Genomic DNA, 21,087 nt, shown 5'->3' with positions numbered 1-21,087 from the left:
GTATGTTGAAGAGTTTGCCTGCTCAGAGGGGGCGAAAATGTAGTGTATAAGAAGAGTAGGGAGATGAGGGATGGGGATACGGGGATGGTGGGTAGAAGAAGAGGTGGCTTGAGTGGATAAAGGGGGCGGGAAAAGGAATACGATGAAAATATGCGAGGGTACGAGGAAAGGGAGGGGAAACGAAAAGTGCACGAGGAGGGGGCGGAAAAAGTAGGAAGGAGAAGGGTGGAGAGTTGAGGATCAGGGAAGAAAGGGGGGGGATAGAGCGGGAGGGTGTAGGGTGGGGGTGGATGGGGCGAAGATGGGGAGATGTAGGAGGTAAGAGGGAGGGATATTGGGAGCTGTGAATCATTGGAGGAGTCACGGGGGAATGGGGCGATGAGGAGGAGCCTTAGCAGAGATAGGGGGGGGCGATCAGGTACAGAGAGGGAACGGAGGAGAGTGAGGGATGGTGGGAATTTAGGGCGGGGGTATGGTGAGAGGGGAGGATCGGGGTAGGGAGGGAGACTGGATGGTTGGAATGAGATTGAAGAAGGGATATAGGCGGTCTAGGATTGGGGTAGGGGGGGGAGGAGGCGGGGAATGGAGGTTGGATGAATATTGAAGGGGGCGAAAAAAGTGAGGGAATGGAGGGGGCGAAAAAAGTGAGGGGGAGGGAGGGCGGAAGTGAGGGTATAAGAGGGGGGAAGGAGAATCGAGTGAGGGAGGAAAAATTGGATGTGAACTGGGAGAAGATATACAGGGGAGGGGATATGGGTAGTGATTGTGAAGAGGTGAAAATGAGGGGAGGGAGGGTGAGGGATGGTAGGGGGTGAGGGGACAAAGGGGGAAAGTATAAGCGAGGACTGAGGAAGGGGAAGAAGGAATTGATAAGTAGAGCATGTTGAGTCCGGATGGGATATGAAAACGAAGGGGGAGGAGAAAGATGGGGGAGGGTAGTAAGAGTAGGGTTAGGGGAGGGTGGTCTAAAATCGGGGGGCTTGAAGAATGTGGGGGAAGTGGGAGAACTTTTATCTGGGGAAAGCAAAAAGGGGTTTTATGTTTTGAGGAAGGGGTTTTAAACCCAATTGTTGGGTTGGGGGCGGGGCGTGGGCATGGATAAGTTTCCCGCAGGAGGATGGATGGGGCTGGAAATGAGATGTTTGAGGACAAGTGTGGTGTGGGGGTGGTTTGATCGAGGGGAGAAACGTAGGGTAAGAGAGAGGGTTGGGGGAAAAAAAAAGAGCGGGGTTTTGAAAGCAAAAAAGGGGGTGTTTTGAAGTGGTTTGGGCAAGGGAGGGATGGTGGGGAAAAAAGTTTACCAAAGAGGATTTTATTGTCGGGGGGTGGGGGGGACAAGGAGAAAGGGGCCCAAAATTTGGGAGGGGGGGAAAAAGATGGAGTGAAAAAAAATTTTGTGTGATGGGGCCCTTTTTTGAACATGGGAGGGGGGGGTTAAAAAAGGAGGGAAAGGGACAGAGTGAACGGGAGTGAGTGGTTATCCCGGGGCGAAGTGCTGCCAGTGGATTGAACAAGGCATGTGAAGCGTTTTTGGGGTAAACCATGGAAAGCTGTGTAGGTAATTATATTTGCGGTGTGGACGTATGTATTATACTGTGTAGGGGGGGGTTTGGGATTTCTTTCGTCTTTTCCTTGCGCTACCCGCAAAACAGCGGGAGACAGGGGACAAAGTAAAAAAAAAAAATTTAAAAATTATATATTTATTTATCTTTCTTTCTTTCATACTATTCGCCATTTCCCGCATTAGCAAGGTTTAGCGTTAAGAACAGAGGACTGGGCCCTTTTTAGGGGAAAAATCCCATCTGGCCCCCTTCTCTGTTCCTTCTTTGGGAAAAAAAAAAAAAAAAAAAAGGGGGGGGAGGATTTCCAGCCCCCCCCTCCCTTCCCTTTTTGTCGCCTTCTTCGACACGCAGGGAATCCCTGGGAAGTAATTTTTTCTCCCTATCCCCAGGGAAAAAATATATATATAATATATTTTTATATATATATAATATTATATATATATAAATATATATATATTTTATTTATAATATATCTTTTTCTTTTATACTATTCGCCATTTCCCGCCCTCAGCAAGGTTTGCGTTAGAACAAAGGACTGGGCCCTTTTAGGGAATATCCTCACCTGGCCCCCCTTCTCTGTTTTCCCTTCTTTTGGAAAATTAAAAAAAAAAAGAGGGGGGGAGGATTTCCACCACCCGTTCCTCCCCTTTTATTTTGCCTTCTAAACACGCAGGGAATACGTGGGAAGTTTTTCTTTTTCCCCAGGGGTTTGGGGTGAAGGCAATGTCCCCGAGCATCAGGTTGGGGAAGAGCAATGGGGGTTTCAAGAAGTGGTAGAAGGAGTGTGGACAGGTGTTTGCTTTGAAGAATGTATGTGAGAAAAACTTAGAAAAGCAAAAGGGTTTGTAAAGTAGCATTTATGGATCTGGAGAAAAGGGATATGATAGAGTTGTAGAGGAGCTCTGTGGAAAGGGAATTAAGAAAATATATCGTGTGGGAGGCAAGTTGTTAGAGCAGTTTTAAAAGTTTTTTATCGAGGATGAATATGTAAGGCCCTGTGTATTGTAAAGGGAAAAGAGGAAAGTTTTATTGGTTTCAGTGAATGGGAGGTTTGCGGCCCGGGGATTTGTGGATGTCTCCATGGTTGTTTTTTGTTTATGGATGGGGTTGTTAGGGAGGTGAATGCAAGGTTTTGGAAAAGGGAAAGGGGGAAAAATATGAACTTCTTTTTTGGGGATGGGGGAGAAACTTGGGGGAAGTGAGTCAAATTGTTGTTCGCTGATGTTTCGCGCTGGTGGCTGATTCATGTGAGAAACTGCAGAAGCTTTTGGACCCGATTTTGGTAAAATGTTTTGAAAGAAAAAAAGTTAAGAGTAAATGTGAAAAGAGCAAGGTTATTAGGTACAGTAGGGGTTGGGGTCAAGTCAATTGGGAGTGAGTTTGAATGGGGGAAAAAACTGGGGGAAGTGAAGTGTTTGATAGATAAACTGGGAGTGGATCTGGCAGCGGATGGAACCATGGGGAAACGGAAGTGGATCATAGGGTGGGGAGGGGGCGAAAATTTCCCGGGGGGGCCTTTTTAAGAATGTGTGGAAGTCGAGAACATTATCTCGGAAAGCAAAAATGGGTATGTTTGAAGAAATAGTGGTTCCAACAATGTTGTATGGTTGCGAGGCGTGGGCTATGGATAGAGTTGTGCGCAGGAGGATGGATGTGCTGGAAATGAGATGTTTGAGGACAATGTGTGGTGTGAGGTGATTTGATCGAGTAAGTAACGTAAGGGTAAGAGAGATGTGTGGAAATAAAAAGAGCGTGGTTGAGAGAGCAGAAGAGTGTGTTTTGAAATGGTTTGGGCACATGGAGAGAATGAGTGAGGAAAGAATGACCAAGAGGATATATGTGTCGGAGGTGGAGGGAACGAGGAGAAGAGGGAGACCAAATTGGAGGTGGAAAGATGGAGTGAAAAAGATTTTGTGTGATCGGGGCCTGAACATGCAGGAGGGTGAAAGGAGGGCAAGGAATAGAGTGAATTGGAGCGATGTGGTATACCGGGGTTGACGTGCTGTCAGTGGATTGAATCGGGGCATGTGAAGCGTCTGGGGTAAACCATGGAAAGCTGTGTAGGTATGTATACTTTGCGTGTGTGGACGTATGTATATACATGTGTATGGGGGGTGGGTTGGGCCATTTCTTTCGTCTGTTTCCTTGCGCTACCTCGCAAACGCGGGAGACAGCGACAAAGCAAAAAAAAAAAAAAAATATATATATATATATATATATATATATATATATATATATATATATATATATATATATATATATATATGGTGTGGGAGGCAAGTTGTTAGAAGCAGTGAAAAGTTTTTATCGAGGATGTAAGGCATGTGTACGTGTAGGAAGAGAGGAAAGTGATTGGTTCTCAGTGAATGTAGGTTTGCGGCAGGGGTGTGTGATGTCTCCATGGTTGTTTAATTTGTTTATGGATGGGGTTGTTAGGGAGGTGAATGCAAGAGTTTTGGAAAGAGGGGCAAGTATGAAGTCTGTTGGGGATGAGAGAGCTTGGGAAGTGAGTCAGTTGTTGTTCGCTGATGATACAGCACTGGTGGCTGATTCATGTGAGAAACTGCAGAAGCTGGTGACTGAGTTTGGTAAAGTGTGTGAAAGAAGAAAGTTAAGAGTAAATGTGAATAAGAGCAAGGTTATTAGGTACAGTAGGGTTGAGGGTCAAGTCAATTGGGAGGCGAGTTTGAATGGAGAAAAACTGGAGGAAGTGAAGTGTTTTAGATATCTGGGAGTGGATCTGGCAGCGGATGGAAACATGGAAGCGGAAGTGGATCATAGGGTGGGGGAGGGGGCGAAAATTCTGGGAGCCTTGAAGAATGTGTGGAAGTCGAGAACATTATCTCGGAAAGCAAAAATGGGTATGTTTGAAGTAATAGTGGTTCCAACAATGTTGTATGGTTGCGAGGCGTGGACTATGGATAGAGTTGTGCGCAGGAGGATGGATGTGCTGGAAACGAGATGTTTGAGGACAATGTGTGGTGTGAGGTGGTTTGATCGAGTAAGTAACGTAAGGGTAAGAGAGATGTGTGGAAATAAAAAGAGTGTGGTTGAGAGAGCAGAAGAGGGTGTTTTGAAATGGTTTGGTCACATGGAGAGAATGAGTGAGGAAAGATTGACCAAGAGGATATATGTGTCGGAGGTGGAGGGAACGAGGAGAAGAGGGAGACCAAATTGGAGGTGGAGAGATGGAGTGAAAAAGATTTTGTGTGATCGGGGCCTGAACATGCAGGAGGGTGAAAGGAGGGCAAGGAATAGAGTGAATTGGAGCGATGTGGTATACCGGGGTTGACGTGCTGTCAGTGGATTGAATCCAGGCATGTGAAGCGTCTGGGGTAAACCATGGAAAGCTGTGTAGGTATGTATATTTGCGTGTGTGGACGTATGTATATACATGTGTATGGGGGTGGGTTGGGCCATTTCTTTCGTCTGTTTCCTTGCGCTACCTCGCAAACGCGGGAGACAGCGGCAAAAAAAAAAAAAATATATATATATATATATATATATATTATCCCTGGGGATAGGGGAGAAAAAAAAAATATATATATATATATATATATATATATATATATATATATATATATATATATATATATATATATATATTATCCCTGGGGATAGGGGAGAAAGAATACTTCCCACGTATTCCCTGCGTGTCGTAGAAGGCGACTAAAAGGGGAGGGAGCGGGGGGCTGGAAATCCTCCCCTCTCAATTTTTTTTTTTTTTTTTTTTTTTTTTTTTTTCAAAAAGAAGGAACAGAGAAGGGGGCCAGGTGAGGATATTCCCTCAGTGGTCCAGTTCTCTGTTCTTAACGCTACCTCGCTAACGCGGGAAATAGCGAATAGTTTGAAAAAAAAAAAAAAAAAATATATATATATATATATATATATATATATATATATATATATATATATATATATATATATATATATATATGGAAAGATGGAAAGCAAAAAGGCGTTTTTCATAAATGTACTGGAAAAGTTGAGGTCCAGATAAATTTTTGGTCTGTCAAGGCTTTATTATGGCGGATGACCAACTACCTACCCTCATGTATCCAAGATATGGTTGTACTTTGTGTAATGAAGAAAATTGAGAAACATCATTAGCCAATATTCCTGTTTCATGATAAGAGAAGTGGACCAGGCAGTATGATACAGTGGTTAAATTGATGAGAACTACTACTGACGTTTGTGTAAATAAATTATACATTTCCCTTTTCCATAGCCAGAGGTCGTACCATTATGTGACATTCATTTTTTCATTTTATTTCAAGCTAGAAGTTTCAGTTTTCTAAATTATTTCTTACATTTTTCATATGTATATATATGTATATGTGTGTGTGTGTGTATATGTGCGTATGTATGTGTATGTATTGTATATATATATATATATATATATATATATATATATATATATATATATATATATATATATATATATCATCCCTGGGGATAGGGGTGAAAGAATACTTCCCACACATTCCTCGCATGTCGTAGAAGGCGACTAGAGGGGATGGGAGCGGGGGGCCAGAAATCCTCCCCTCCTTGTATTTTTTTAACTTTCTAAAATGGGAAACAGAAGGAGCCACGCAGGGAGTGCTCATCCTCCTCAAAGGCTCAGATTGGGGTGTCTAAATGTGTGTGGATGTAACCAAGATGTGAAAAAAGGAGAGATAGGTAGTATGTTTGAGGAAAGGAACCTGGATGTTTTGGCTCTGAGTGAAACGAAGCTCAAGGGTAAAGGGGAAGAGTGGTTTGGGAATGTCTTGGGAGTAAAGTCAGGGGTTAGTGAGAGGACAAGAGCAAGGGAAGGAGTAGCAGTACTCCTGAAACAGGAGTTGTGGGAGTATGTGATAGAATGTAAGAAAGTAAATTCTCGATTAATATGGGTAAAACTGAAAGTTGATGGAGAGAGATGGGTGACTATTGGTGCATATGCACCTGGGCATGAGAAGAAAGATCATGAGAGGCAAGTGTTTTGGGAGCAGCTGAATGAGTGTGTTAGTGGTTTTGATGCACGAGACCAAGTTATACTGATGGGTGATTTGAATGCAAAGGTGAGTAATGTGGCAGTTGAGGGAATAATTGGTATACATGGGGTGTTCAGTGTTGTAAATGGAAATGGTGAAGAGCTTGTAGATTTATGTGCTGAAAAAGGACTGGTGATTGGGAATACCTGGTTTAAAAAGCGAGATATACATAAGTATACTTATGGAAGTAGGAAAGATGGCCAGAGAGCATTATTGGATTACGTGTTAATTGACAGGCGTGCGAAAGAGAGACTTTTGGATGTTAATGTGCTGAGAGGTGCAACTGGAGGGATGTCTGATCATTATCTTGTGGAGGCAAAGGTGAAGATTTGTATGGGTTTTCAGAAAAGAAGAGTGAATGTTGGGATGAAGAGGGTGGTGAGAGTAAGTGAGCTTGGGAAGGAGACTTGTGTGAGGAAGTACCAGGAGAGACTGAGTACAGAATGGAAAAAGGTGAGAACAATGGAAGTAAGGGGAGTGGGGGAGGAATGGGATGTATTTAGGGAATCAGTGATGGATTGTGCAAAAGATGCTTGTGGCATGAGAAGAGTGGGAGGTGGGTTGATTAGAAAGGGTAGTGAGTGGTGGGATGAAGAAGTAAGATTATTAGTGAAAGAGAAGAGAGAGGCATTTGGACGATTTTTGCAGGGAAAAAATGCAATTGAGTGGGAGATGCATAAAAGAAAGAGACAGGAGGTCAAGAGAAAGGTGCAAGAGGTGAAAAAGAGGGCAAATGAGAGTTGGGGTGAGAGAGTATCATTAAATTTTAGGAATAATAAAAAGATGTTCTGGAAGGAGGTAAATAAAGTGCGTAAGACAAGGGAGCAAATGGGAACTTCAGTGAAGGGCGCAAATGGGGAGGTGATAACTAGTGGTGATGTGAGAAGGAGATGGAGTGAGTATTTTGAAGGTTTGTTGAATGTGTTTGATGATAGAGTGGCAGATATAGGGTGTTTTGGTCGAGGTGGTGTGCAAAGTGAGAGGGTTAGGGAAAATGATTTGGTAAATAGAGAAGAGGTAGTAAAAGCTTTGCGGAAGATGAAAGCCGGCAAGGCAACAGGTTTGGATGGTATTGCAGTGGAATTTATTAAAAAAGGGGGTGACTGTATTATTGACTGGTTGGTAAGGTTATTTAATGTATGTATGACTCATGGTGAGGTGCCTGAGGATTGGCAGAATGCGTGCATAGTGCCATTGTACAAAGGCAAAGGGGATAAGAGTGAGTGCTCAAATTACAGAGGTATAAGTTTGTCGAGTATTCCTGGTAAATTATATGGGAGGGTATTGATTGAGAGGGTGAAGGCATGTACAGAGCATCAGATTGGGGAAGAGCAGTGTGGTTTCAGAAGTGGTAGAGGATGAGTGGATCAGGGTTTGCTTTGAAGAATGTATGTGAGAAATACTTAGAAAAGCAAATGGATTTGTATGTGGCATTTATGGATCTGGAGAATGCATATGATAAAGTTGATAGAGATGCTCTGTGGAAGGTATTAAGAATATATGGGTGTGGGAGGAAAGTTGTTAGAAGCAGTGAAAAGTTTTTATCGAGGATGTAAGGCATGTGTACGTGTAGGAAGAGAGGAAAGTGATTGGTTCTCAGTGAATGTAGGTTTGCGGCAGGGGTGTGTGATGTCTCCATGGTTGTTTAATTTGTTTATGGATGGGGTTGTTAGGGAGGTGAATGCAAGAGTTTTGGAAAGAGGGGCAAGTATGAAGTCTGTTGTGGATGAGAGAGCTTGCGAAGTGAGTCAGTTGTTGTTCGCTGATGATACAGCGCTGGTGGCTGATTCATGTGAGAAACTGCAGAAGCTGGTGACTGAGTTTGGTAAGTGTGTGAAAGAAGAAAGTTAAGAGTAAATGTGAATAAGAGCAAGGTTATTAGGTACAGTAGGGTTGAGGGTCAAGTTAATTGGGAGGTAAGTTTGAATGGAGAAAAACTGGAGGAAGTAAAGTGTTTTAGATATCTGGGAGTGGATCTGGCAGCGGATGGAACCATGGAAGCGGAAGTGGATCATAAGGTAGGGGAGGGGGCGAAAATCCTGGGAGCCTTGAAGAATGTGTGGAAGTCGAGAACATTATCTCGGAAAGCAAAAATGGGGATGTTTGAAGGAATAGTGGTTCCAACAATGTTGTATGGTTGCAAGGCATGGGCTATGGATAGAGTTGAGCGCAGGAGGATGGATGTGCTGGAAATGAGATGTTTGAGGACAATGTGTGGTGTGAGGTGGTTTGATCGAGTAAGTAACGTAAGGGTAAGAGAGATGTGTGGAAATAAAAAGAGCGTGGTTGAGAGAGCAGAAGAGGGTGTTTTGAAATGATTTGGGCACATGGAGAGAATGAGTGAGGAAAGATTGACCAAGAGGATATATGTGTCGGAGGTGGAGGGAACGAGGAGAAGTGGGAGACCAAATTGGAGGTGGAAAGATGGAGTGAAAAAGATTTTGTGTGATCGGGGCCTGAACATGCAGGAGGGTGAAAGGAGGGCAAGGAATAGAGTGAATTGGATCGATGTGGTATACTAGGGTTGACGTGCTGTCAGTGGATTGAATCAGGGCATGTGAAGCGACTGGGGTAAACCATGGAAAGCTGTGTACGTATGTATTTTGCGTGTGTGGACGTATGTATATACATGTGTATGGGGGTGGGTTGGGCCATTTCTTTCGTCTGTTTCCTTGCGCTACCTCGCAAACGCGGGAAACAGCGACAAAGCAAAAAAAAAAAAAAAATAATAATAATAATAATAAAATCATAAAGTGCTTTGGCAAAATAAGTTCTACTCTTTCTATACAATAATATATTTTGCATTCAGCTATCATTTACACTATTCACAAAGAGGGATTCATGCAATCCAGTTCAGACATTTCATTTTACTATATCAAAAACAGCTTTCAGAGAATGTATTCTGAAATGACCTTGACCAAACAACCTACCAGTAATGATTTCTGTAGCACATCTCTGACTACTCTTCTGTGTTTCTCCAACAAGTCTCTCTAAGTGGCTTTGGAACATTGGCAAAAAAGTGTCACCAAAGTTCCGGAACAAACCCTGTAAAAAAAACATTAAATAACTGATTTGTAAGGTGCTCTAGGAATGAAGCAGAAAAGCGTATACATGCACATACACACATTATCTAATGGGGTAAATTATACATTTACAAAAGTCTTCAGAGTGAGGTTCACTTTTGTCTAACATACTACTCTCTTCAAGACCTATCCATTTAACTCTATCACCACCTTATTCATAAATAAAGAGACATGGTAAAATTACACATCCCTACACTAGACTCATCTTCACATGGAAGCACTTATTCTTCTCTCAAATCCATACCTTACACTCTTGTTTAAATCTCTTCAATGCTTCACACAGCTTTTCTTCCATACCACATATTTGTAACATCTTCCTCAGAAAATCTCTATCAACCCAATCATATGCTCTTTTCAGATCCAAACCTACCACATACAAATCCTTCTGTTTCTGGATGCATTTTTGGCATACATTCTTCAGAGCAAACACCTGATCCACACATCCTCTTCCACCCCTAGTATGAAGCTCTGTGCATGACACCACCCTCTCAATCACCACTCTGCCATACAACTTATCAGGTACACTCAACAAATTATACAGGCATTCTGCCAATGCTAAGGCATTTCACCATAAGCCATTTGCACATTAAAAATGCTAAACAAATCAACAACACAGCCATCTCCTTTTTAGAAAAACTCAACTGCGATGCCATCCACTCCAGCCACCCTGTCATATCTAATCTTATGTAGGGCTTTTACCTCCTCTTCTCTTTCTACCACACCACTTGCCATGACTCTCTCACTTTCTATACCTTCCTAACCCAAACAATCCACTTCAAAAACATCTAAAAATCCTATAATCACTCCATCTCCCCTACCTCATCACTGCATGTTACCGCTTCCCCACTTGCTCCCTTCATCAATGTTCCTATTTGTTCTTGTATTTTTCACACTATTACCCTCCTTTCAAAACTTCTTTATGCTCCCAGAAGTTTGCTGATTCTAGCTCAACCCAACTCTAATCTGCCCTCTTTTTAAGCTTCTGCACCTTCCATGTGACCTCCTACAACTTTCTCTTATACAACTCCCAATCGGTTGCACTCCTTCCATGTGAGTAACATCAATTTACCACCTTTTTGTCCATCAAAAGCAACTTAACTTCATCATCCCACATTCACCTTTTTAAGTACAAGGCTCTTAACTACTGTCTCAGACAATCTCTCTCCCCTTAGTATGCTAAAAGTCCGACAAAAGAATATAGCTGTCCCACTAGTGCCATTGAAGCCAATGTAGTTTTGCACTCTCTGGACACAAATTTCATCACATTATGTTCATTAAGGCTTATTAACTTCATATCTGCATCACATTATGTTCATTAAGGCTTATTAACTTTATATCTGCATCAATGTACACATATATATATATACACACACACAGACATATACATATATACACATGTACATAATTCATACTGTCTGCCTTTATTTGTTCCTATCGCCACCTCGCCACACATGGAATAACAACCCCCTTCCCCCTCATGTGTGCGAGGTAGCACTAGGAAAGACACCAAAGGCCCCATTCGCTCACACTCAGTCTCTAGCTGTCATGTAATAATGCACCGAAACCACAGCTCCCTTTCCACATCCAGGCCCCACACAACTTTCCATGGTTTACCTGCTTGAAATATTGAACGAATCAAAAAATAAATATCAGTATTGCTAGAAGTGATGAGAATCATTTGAATTTGGTACAACAAAATCTCTAGCTACTGAGACTAAATATTTCAACTGTAGGGGGAGGGAGTTCTGTAGTTGTGGGACTCCATCTCTTGAACTTTCACTACAATTATATGACTTCTTAAACTTCTTTACATTGTTCACATTCAGTACCTCATAACTCAGTTTAATACATTCATCTACTACTCTTATACTACAGAAGTACTTCTTTACATCTTTTCTAACAAGCTTCTTGCTTAACATCATTCATGGACACTGGTTGTTCCACCCGTATCATATGTAAAATGTTCTTTGTATACTTCATCTAGCTGGTTTAAAATATAAAAAGACTGTCATTAGGTCATCCCTCATCCTTCTGGTTCCCATGATAGGTAAACTTAAGCGCTTATCCTTGCCCTGCAACTCAGCTCTCTTAATTCTGGTACCAAATTTGTTGCCATATCCTAAACCATCTCTATTAGTTCTTTGTTTTAAATCTTTAAGCACGCAAACCAGACTTCAGGAGAATATTCCATTTCTGGCATACTCTGGGATGTGAGCAGCTTGCTTAATATTCTGTTAATCCATTACCAAAATAGCAAGTCTTCTGGAGCATAAATAGTGAACTCCAGTGCACTGAAGCTCATCTGTCATGGAGACTCCTTTGCCAAGAACACCACTATGAGGGAGTTCCTGAAGGGAAAAGACATCAGAGAGATGTAAATGTGACCCAGTTGTCATTTAACATATCAACACATTCATCAATGCCTCGTATTTTCAGTTTCCTCTAATCATTCCCATAAGGCAACATCCCTGTGCACTTGCTACTGTTCATTCCTTTTTGTTACAAGCTATCACCTACCCCATTATTATCAACTGCTTTTTCATTGCTCCTTCCCATGTCTCCCATGTGATCATTATATTCCATTTCGCTAATAAGGAATGTTTCCTATTCAACAGAACTAAACTAATTCATCCTCTAAAAAGTATGCAGTGAGAACGTTGTGCCCATGATCAAGGTTTAGAGTTCTTTAAAAATGTATTGATATATTCAAAAATAATGTATCTATTCTTTCTAAATGTATTCATATATGTAACTTAATCCACAAAAATATATTTATTCAAAGATACAGCACTTAAATATAATTTGTGTCAATATATGTTACAGTAATGTCAATTTCAATTACTGCCCATCTCTGTCTTAACATTTCTCTTCCCACATGATCTATGCATTTTCTCTATGTGCATTCAGGTAATAAACATCTTCTGGCAAGTTATTCATAATAAAATATGAAGAGTAACAGTCCTAGAACATAACCATACCATACTAAACTGGTGACCTCCATCCATTTCAAGAAGGCTCCACCAACTATCATCCTTTGTTCCCTTCCACTTCAATAATCCTCTACCCTACGAACCAGTCTCCCCCTTTCTACTGCCTGGTGACTGAGTTTCTTAATCAGTTTCCCATGCAGTACAATGTCAAATGCTTCAAAGCAATCATGATACAAACAATTACCCAGCCTTCAATTTTATCTAAAGCTAGAGTTTAAACCCTCATAGGTTTTTTTTTTTTTTTTCAATTTTCCAAAAGAAGGAACAGAGAATTGGGCCAGGTGAGGGTATTCCCTCAAAGGCCCAGTCCTCTGTTCTTAACGCTACCTCGCTAATGCGGGAAATGGCGAATAGTTTGAAAGAAAGAAAAAGATATTAAGAATTTCTTTACACTTGACCTTTCTTTCTCTAAAATCATCTTATCTATCAGGTAATTTCTCCTCTGCAGAAAATCACCGATTTGCTTTCTGACTATCATTTCCAGTGCCTTACCCATCACACTCATCAGGGAGGCAAATCTATAGTTCAATGCTTCTTTCTGATCTCTTTCCTTATTGACAGACATGATATTTACCCTTTTCCATTCCCCTTGCAGTATGTCTCTCTCCAGTAACATCTCTAACATCAATTAAGTGGCATTCAAGAGTATCTTCACATATCTTCAGCACATGTAGTGCAATTTCATTGGGGCCATAAGCCTTGTAAGGGTCAAAACTCTGTAGTGTTTTGTTTAAGTCTCTCCTCAATATCTTAATGTCTTCTAAAACCTCCTCCCTATTCTATCTCACAGATAGTGGCGTTAAAGTCTTACACTGCAAAGTTACCTTTAAACCTGTCATTAATTTCATCACATAGCATTAAATCATCCTCTACAACTCTACCATCTGAATCCCTAGGCCTGATCAGCCACTCTTTAATGACAATTTGTGATGCTGTGCAGATGCAAGGCATGGGCCATAATCAAGAATGCAGGGAGTGAGTGTGTTGGAAATGAAATGTTTGATGACAATGATATGGTGAGAAAGGTGAGTAATGAGAAAAGTATGGTTGAGAGAGCTGAAGAAGGTCTGCAGAAACTGTTTGGAAATACAGAGAGAATGAGCAAGGAGAGGTTGACAAACAGGATATATATGCATCAGAGGTGGGGGAGACAAGAATAGGGAGACCTAAAAAGAGAGGAAAGGATGGAGTGAATAAGATTTTGGTACTTTATGCCTGAACATGTAGAAAGGTAAAAGAAGAGCACAGGATAAGATTAAATTACAGTGATGTGGTATGCAGGAGGCAATGTTCTGTCATTGGAATAAACCAGGACATATGAAGCAGTTGGAGTAAACAATGGAAAGGTCTGTGGGACCTGGTTGTGGATAGGGGTGACAGCAAGAAAATGGATGCATCTGAACGAGGCCATTTCTTTGTCTATTGCTGGCACTAACTTGCTAAAATGAAGACACAACAAGCAAGTAAAAAAGGAAAGAAAAAAAGAATTTATGGAAAATGTTTTGGATTTTCAATTGCCATGTCCACAATAACACTTGTGAACAATACTGAACTTTTTTTTCTCATCAAGGATGCAGGATAACTCTTCCAAGCCTATTTTCGATGCGATTATGAATGTTCGGTCCATTTCAGTACATGTCTCATTTTCTTTCTATGGATACATACTTTTTCAGTTCAAGTGCAGCTACATGATGCATGGGTGAAGGTAAAATGATAAGATTTGTACCAGTCCAAACTTCTAACTGCAGAAATTCAGTATTCCTGTGTAGAGGGTATATAAAGAAGATACTATCCAGGAAGAAAAGCTAAAAACATTGAGCTTTTAACTTTCTACGGCACTCTTCACAAGCTAAAAGCGCTGAGCTTTGGACCTCCTATGGTGCTCTAACCCTGGGTCGTCCCTGCATAATATCCAGCAGTAATCAGCAAGTATTCCTTCGTTCCAGAAACCTTGCTATCGATGCTCCATCACGGTGGTGTCCTGATGGAAGCACTCTCCTCGTTTGTCAGACACTTCAAGGTTCTATGAAAAAAATCCAGATGTGAACAGATGAAATGTACTTTGAGCAACATCCTACATCCCACAGCAGCATAAGATTTCAGAAGTCTTTTCATGCTCCCTTCAAAATCTAGAGATCTTATATTTCCCTAAAAATTTTCACATAGCCAACTGGAAGGGTTCCAGGCCTCCAGCTCCTTCATCAAGATGTAAGCTGAAATTGTCGTCTTTCAAGAGTTCCTTTACCTGTGGACTGACGAAGATGCCTTCTTTCAACTTGGCCTCATTTTTCTTTTGGATAAGATGCTAAAAGTTTGGCTTTATCTTTCAGCAGTACCAACTATCATGAAAAGTAGATGTGATACAAGAAAACAGACTGCATTCTCAAAATCAGCTTCCAAAATTACTTCAAGCACACCACAATCCATGTGTGATGAAAATTAGTTGTTGACTAGTGTAATCCTCTCAAAGTTTCTTTGTTCCTCCTCTTTCATTCTGCTATACTTGTTCCTTACTCTCTCACACCTTACAAATGCTGACTGATTGAAGTACGATCTGTATCTTTGCCACGGCACATTTCAAGGCACTTTGCTTTTAGAGGTCTTTCATTTCACCATTTCTCCTTCTTTCTTCACTTTACCTTCAGTATTTGTGGCTAGAGCTACCCATGTCCCTACTTTATTGAAAATTTTGCAGAACCTTTAACCACAAATCCTAGTAACTGAACTCTTATTTTGTAGTTTACATTACCAAGGAAGATGTTGAATTCTATGTAGTTTCTGCAATTGTACCTCCTGTTTAGATCTTGTTTCATCTCTCCTTTATATACAGCATCATTTACCATTTAATAAAACTTGAGCATTACATGACCTTTCTTCCAACTAACGTATCATATACATCTTTCTTTAAAATATTCGCCATTTCCCGCGTTAGCGAGGTAGTGTTAAGAACAGAGGACTGGGCCTTTGAGGAATATCCTCACCTGGCCCCCTTCTCTGCTCCTTCTTCGGAAAATTTAAAAAAACGAGAGGGGAGAATTTCCATCCCCCTGCTCCCTCCCCTTTTAGTCGCCTTCTACGACACGCAGGGAATACATGGGAAGTATTCTTTCTCCCCTATCCCAGGGATAAAAAGAAAAGTATGGTATAATATACATATATCATCAACATTCATGCTATGACACATGAAGATCTTGTACTGATGGTGAAGAATTCCCTCTATATCTTGCATTCACAGACATAATGGTATACAAAATTTTCCAATAAGTATATGGTACACTCTTAAGATCTTGTGTCTCCATGACTCTGTCACCAAGTGAAACCATTTTCACCCAGTCTACATCTTTATAATTGAAATTTCCCATTACTAGTGCTTTATCATCTCTGATAAGTGCATGTTTTTCTGGTGCAAGTATTATCCAGACTGTTCCTTCATTGTCATCATTGTGCATTTCTTCAGTATCATTAAATTTCTTTGGAGGACTACATTTGTTGATATCAGTATCAATACAATTATGTACTTCTTACCTACATTTATTCTTCCCATTGTTGTCTAAATGGGCCATCTTCTATTATTTCTTAAAACTTATGGTTATCTTTTATCAGCAGCCTCAATCTTCCTCCTCCTTTGTCCTTTCTTTCCCGTTTTGCTTTTTATACTCCCTCTGGATACAATCTTATGAGATCTCATCTATTCAGTAGGCTTTATTTCCACAACTTCCAACAATATCAAGTGCATTTTCCCTTACATGATCCATGTATTCCTATCTCTTTCATATTTATCTATTATATATTTATCTTATCCCTGGGGATAGGGGAGAAAGAATACTTCCCACGCATTCCTCACGTGTCATAGAAGGTGACTAAAAGGGGACAGGAGCGGGGGGCCAGAAACCCTCCCCTCCTTGTATTTTAACTTTCTAAAAGGGGAAACAGAAGAAGGAGTCACGCGGGGAGTGCTCATCCTCCTCAAAGGCTCAGATTGGGGTTTCTAAATGTGTGTGGATGTAACCAAAATGAGAAAAAAGGAGATAGGTAGTATGTTTGAGGAAAGGAACCTCGATGTTTTGGCTCCGAGTGAAATGAAGCTCAAGGGTAAAGGGGAAGAGTGGTTTGGGATGGCTTGGGAGTAAAGTCAGGGGTTAGTGAGAGGACAAGAGCAAGGGAAAGAGTAGCACTACTCCTGAAACAGGAGTTGTGGGAGTATGTGATAGAGTGTAAGAAAGTAAATTCTGGATTGATATGGGTAAAACTGAAAGTTGATGGAGAGAGATGGGTGATTATTGGTGCACATGCACCTGGGCATGAGAAGAGAGATCATGAGATGCAAGTATTTTGGGAGCAGCTGAATGAGTGTGTTAGTGGTTTTGATGCACAAGACCGGGTTATAGTGATGGGTGATTTGAATGCAAAGGTGAGTAATGTGGCAGTTGAGGGAATAATTGGTATACATGGGGTGTTCAATGTTGTAAATGGAAATGGTGAAGAGCTTGTAGATTTATGTGCTGAAAAACGACTGGTGATTGGGAAGCACCTGGTTTAAAAAGCGAGATATACAAAAGTATACGTATGTAAGTAGGAGAGATGGCCAGAGAGCATTATTGGATTATGTGTTAACTGACAGGCACGCGAAAGAGAGACTTTTGGATAATTAATGTGCTGAGAGGTGCAACTGGAGGGATGTCTGATCATTATCTTGTGGAGGCAAAGGTGAAGATTTGTATGGGTTTTCAGAAAAGAAGAAAGAATGTTGGGGTGAAGAGAGTGGCGAGAGCAGGTGAGCTTGGGAAGGAGACTTGTGTGAGGAAGTACCAGGAGAGACTGAGTACAGAATGGAAAAAGGTGAGAACAAAGGAGGTAAGGAGAGTGGGGGAGGAATGGGATGTATTTAAGGAAGCAGTGATGGCTTGCGCAAAAGATGCTTGTGGCATGAGAAGTGTGGGAGGTGGGTTGATTAGAAAGGGTAGTGAGTGGTGGGATGAAGAAGTAAGATTATTAGTGAAAGAGAAGAGAGGCATTTGGAAGATTTTTGCAGGGAAAAAATGCAAATGAGTGGGAGATGTATAAAAGAAAGAGGAAGGAGATCAAGAGAAAGGTGCAAGAGGTGAAAAAGAGGGCTATTGAGAGTTGGGGTGAGAGAATATCATTAAATTTTAGGGAGAATAAAAATATGTTTTGGAAGGAGGTAAATAAAGTGCGTAAGACACGGGAGCAAATGGGTACTTCAGTGAAGGGGGCTAATGGGGAAGTGATAACAAGTAGTGGTGATGTGAGAAGGAGATGGAGTGAGCACTTTGAAAGTTTGTTGAATGTGTTTGATGATAGAGTGGCAGATATGGGGTGTTTTGGTCGAGGTGGTGTGCAAAGTGAGAGGGTTAGGGAAAATGATTTGGTAAACAGAGAAGAGGTAGTAAAAGCTTTGCGGAGGATGAAAGCCGGCAAGGCAGAAGGTTTGGATGGTATTGCAGTGGAATTTATTAAAAAAGGGGGTGACTGTATTGTTGACTGGTTGGTAAGGTTATTTAATGTATGCATGGTTCATGGTGAGGTGCCTGAGGATTGGCGGAATGCTTGCATAGTGCCATTGTACAAAGGCAAAGGGGATAAGAGTGAGTGCTCAAATAACAGAGGCATAAGTTTGTTGAGTATTCCTGGTAAATTATATGGGAGGGTATTGATTGAGAGGGTGAAGGCATGTACAGAGCATCAGGTTGGGGAAGAGCAGTGTGGTTTCAGAAGTGGTAGAGGACGTGCGGATCAGGTGTTTGCTTTGAAGAATGTATGCGAGAAATACTTAGAAAAGCAAATGGATTTGTATGTAGCATTTATGGATCTGGAGAAGGCATATGATAGAGTCGATAGATATGCTCTGTGGAAGGTATTAAGAATATATGGTGTGGGAGGCAAGTTGTTAGAAGCAGTGAAAAGTTTTTATCGAGGATGTAAGGCATGTGTGCAGTGTAGGAAGTGAGGTAAGTGATTGGTTCTCAGTGAATGTAGGTTTGTGGCAGGGGAGTGTGATGTCTCCATGGTTGTTTAATTTGTTTATGGATGGGGTTGTTAGGGAGGTGAATGCAAGAGTTTTGGAAAGAGGGGCAAGTATGCAGTCTGTTGTTGGAGAGAGCTTGGGAAGTAAGTCAGTTGTTGTTTGCTGATGATACAGCGCTGGTGGCTGATTCATGTGAGAAACTGCAGAAGCTGGTGACTGAGTTTGGTAAAGTGTGTGAAAGAAGAAAGTTAAGAGTAAATGTGAATGAATAAGAGCAAGGTTATTAGGTACAGAAGGGGTGAGGGTCAAGTCAATTGGGAGGTAAATTTGAATGGAGAAAAGCAGGAGGGCAGGAGGAAGTAAAGTGTTTTAGATATCTGGGAGTGGATCTGGCAGCGGATGGAACCATGGAAGCGGAAGTGAATCATAGGGTGAGGGAGGGGGCGAAAATTCTGGGAGCGTTGAAGAATGTTTGGAAGTCGAGACCATTATCTCGGAAAGCAAAAATGGGTATGTTTGAAGGAATAGTGGTTCCAATAATGTTGTATGGCTGCGAGGCATGGGCTATGGATAGAGTTGTGCGCAGGATGGTGGATGTGCTGGAAATGAGATGCTTGAGGACAATATGTGGTGTGAGGTGGTTTGATCGAGTAAGTAATAATAGGGTAAGAGAGATGTGTGGAAATAAAAAGAGTGTGGTTGAGAAAGCAGAAGAGGGTGTTTTGAAATGGTTTAGTCACATGGAGAGAATGAGTGAGGAAAGATTGACCAAGAGGATATATGTGTCAGAGGTGGAGGGAACAAGGAGAAGTGGGAGACCAAATTGGAGGTGGAAAGATGGAGTGAAAAAGATTTTGAGTGATTGGGGCCTGAACATGCAGGAGGGTGAAAGGCGTGCAAGGAATAGAATGAATTGGAACGATGTGGTATACCGGGGTTGACGTGCTGTCAATGGATTGAACCAGGGCATGTGAAGCATCTGGGGTAAACCATGGAAAGTTCTGTGGGGCCTGGCTGTGGAAAGGGAGCTGTGGTTTCAGTGCATTATTACATGACAGCGAGAGACTGAGTGTGAACGAATGGGGCTTTTGTTGTCTTTTCCTAGTGCTACCTCGCACACATGAGGGGGGAGAGGTTGTTATTCCATGTGTGGCGAGGTGGCGATGGGAATAAAGACAGGCAGACAGTATGAATTATGTACATGTATATATATGTATATGTTTGTGTGTGTATATATATGTGTACATTGAGATGTATAGGTATGTATATTTGTGTGTGTGGACGTGTATGTATATACATGTGTATGTGGGTGGGTTGGGCCATTCTTTCGTCTGCTTCCTTGTGCTACCTCGCTAACATGGGAGACAGCGACAAAGCAAAATAAATAAATAAATAAATATATTTATTTTGCTTGACTTTACTCCCAAGACATTCCCAAACCACTCTTCCCCTTTACCCTTGAGCTTCGTTTCACTCAGAGCCAAAACATCGAGGTTCCGTTCCTCAAACAAACTACCTCTCTCTCCTTTTTTCTCATCTTGGTTACATCCACATACATTTAGACACTCCAATCTGAGCCTTCGAGGAGGATGAGCACTCCCCATGTGACTCCTTCTTCTGTTTCCCCTTTTAGAAAGTTAAAATACAAGGAGGGGAGGGTTTCTGTCCCCCCCCTCCCGTCCCCTTTAGTCGCCTTCTAAGACACATGAGGAATGCGTGGGAAGTATTGTTTCTCCCCTATTCCCAGGGATCTCTTTCATATTTACTACTAATCCATCTGCAGTTGTATACATTACTTTCAGTTCAACATTACCATAACCTGACAGTGATGCCTCATTTGGTCCCTCATTTTTGCCTTCTGGCTATTCTTTGCATTCAATCCCCCACACTTTCTCTTGGTTTATCATGTCTGATGAATGACCTTATACATTGCAACTTATCTTTTGAGTTTCTTAGCCTGTTTAATTCCCTCTTGGGTAGATGACTCAAAATGAAATCTAATCATAGCTGACTGTCCCCATGTGTTTTCAACACAATCAATGATTCTTCTTTCTTCACAGAATTGTGTCTGACAGTTCAACAGCCACTAGTAATACTATAATAAGCAATCCTTCTTTCTTTCTCCATTCCTCTTTCTCTGGCATATGGTCTTCTTGAAAAAAGATAAAGTGATATGTTCTGTGAACTTCCTAATCTTTCTAATATTAGTGCCACCTACTTTATGGCTAAGTCATTCAAAGTCTTTTTATCAACCTCTGTATACATTTTCGTGTATAATTTCTTTTGGCTGGCCATGAACCCAGCTTTGATAATCTTGGGCTTTGAAGTTCTTATAATTTTGAATGCCTTAATGACTGGACACAAACTATATAAGTGCTTCCTCCATCATATGATTCCTATCCCCAGCCCAGCCCTCCCCTCTCATGACCACTA

General features: G+C 41.4%; 1 protein-coding gene across 1 annotated transcript in view; it reads right to left on the bottom strand.

The window, feature by feature from the left end:
- Positions 1 to 21,087, bottom strand: part of LOC139754434 (proteasome activator complex subunit 4-like) — a 576,322-nt gene that overhangs the window by 138,719 nt on the left and 416,516 nt on the right. Inside the window, exon 28 of the mRNA XM_071671710.1 lies at positions 9,526 to 9,640. Coding sequence (XP_071527811.1) covers positions 9,526 to 9,640 — 115 coding nt within the window. The remainder of the gene's footprint in view (positions 1 to 9,525; positions 9,641 to 21,087) is intronic.

Source organism: Panulirus ornatus, chromosome 17 (genome assembly GCF_036320965.1).
Source record: "Panulirus ornatus isolate Po-2019 chromosome 17, ASM3632096v1, whole genome shotgun sequence".
In the NCBI taxonomy this organism is placed as follows: Eukaryota; Metazoa; Arthropoda; class Malacostraca; order Decapoda; family Palinuridae; genus Panulirus; species Panulirus ornatus.
This window is presented reverse-complemented; position numbering and strand designations above follow the sequence as displayed.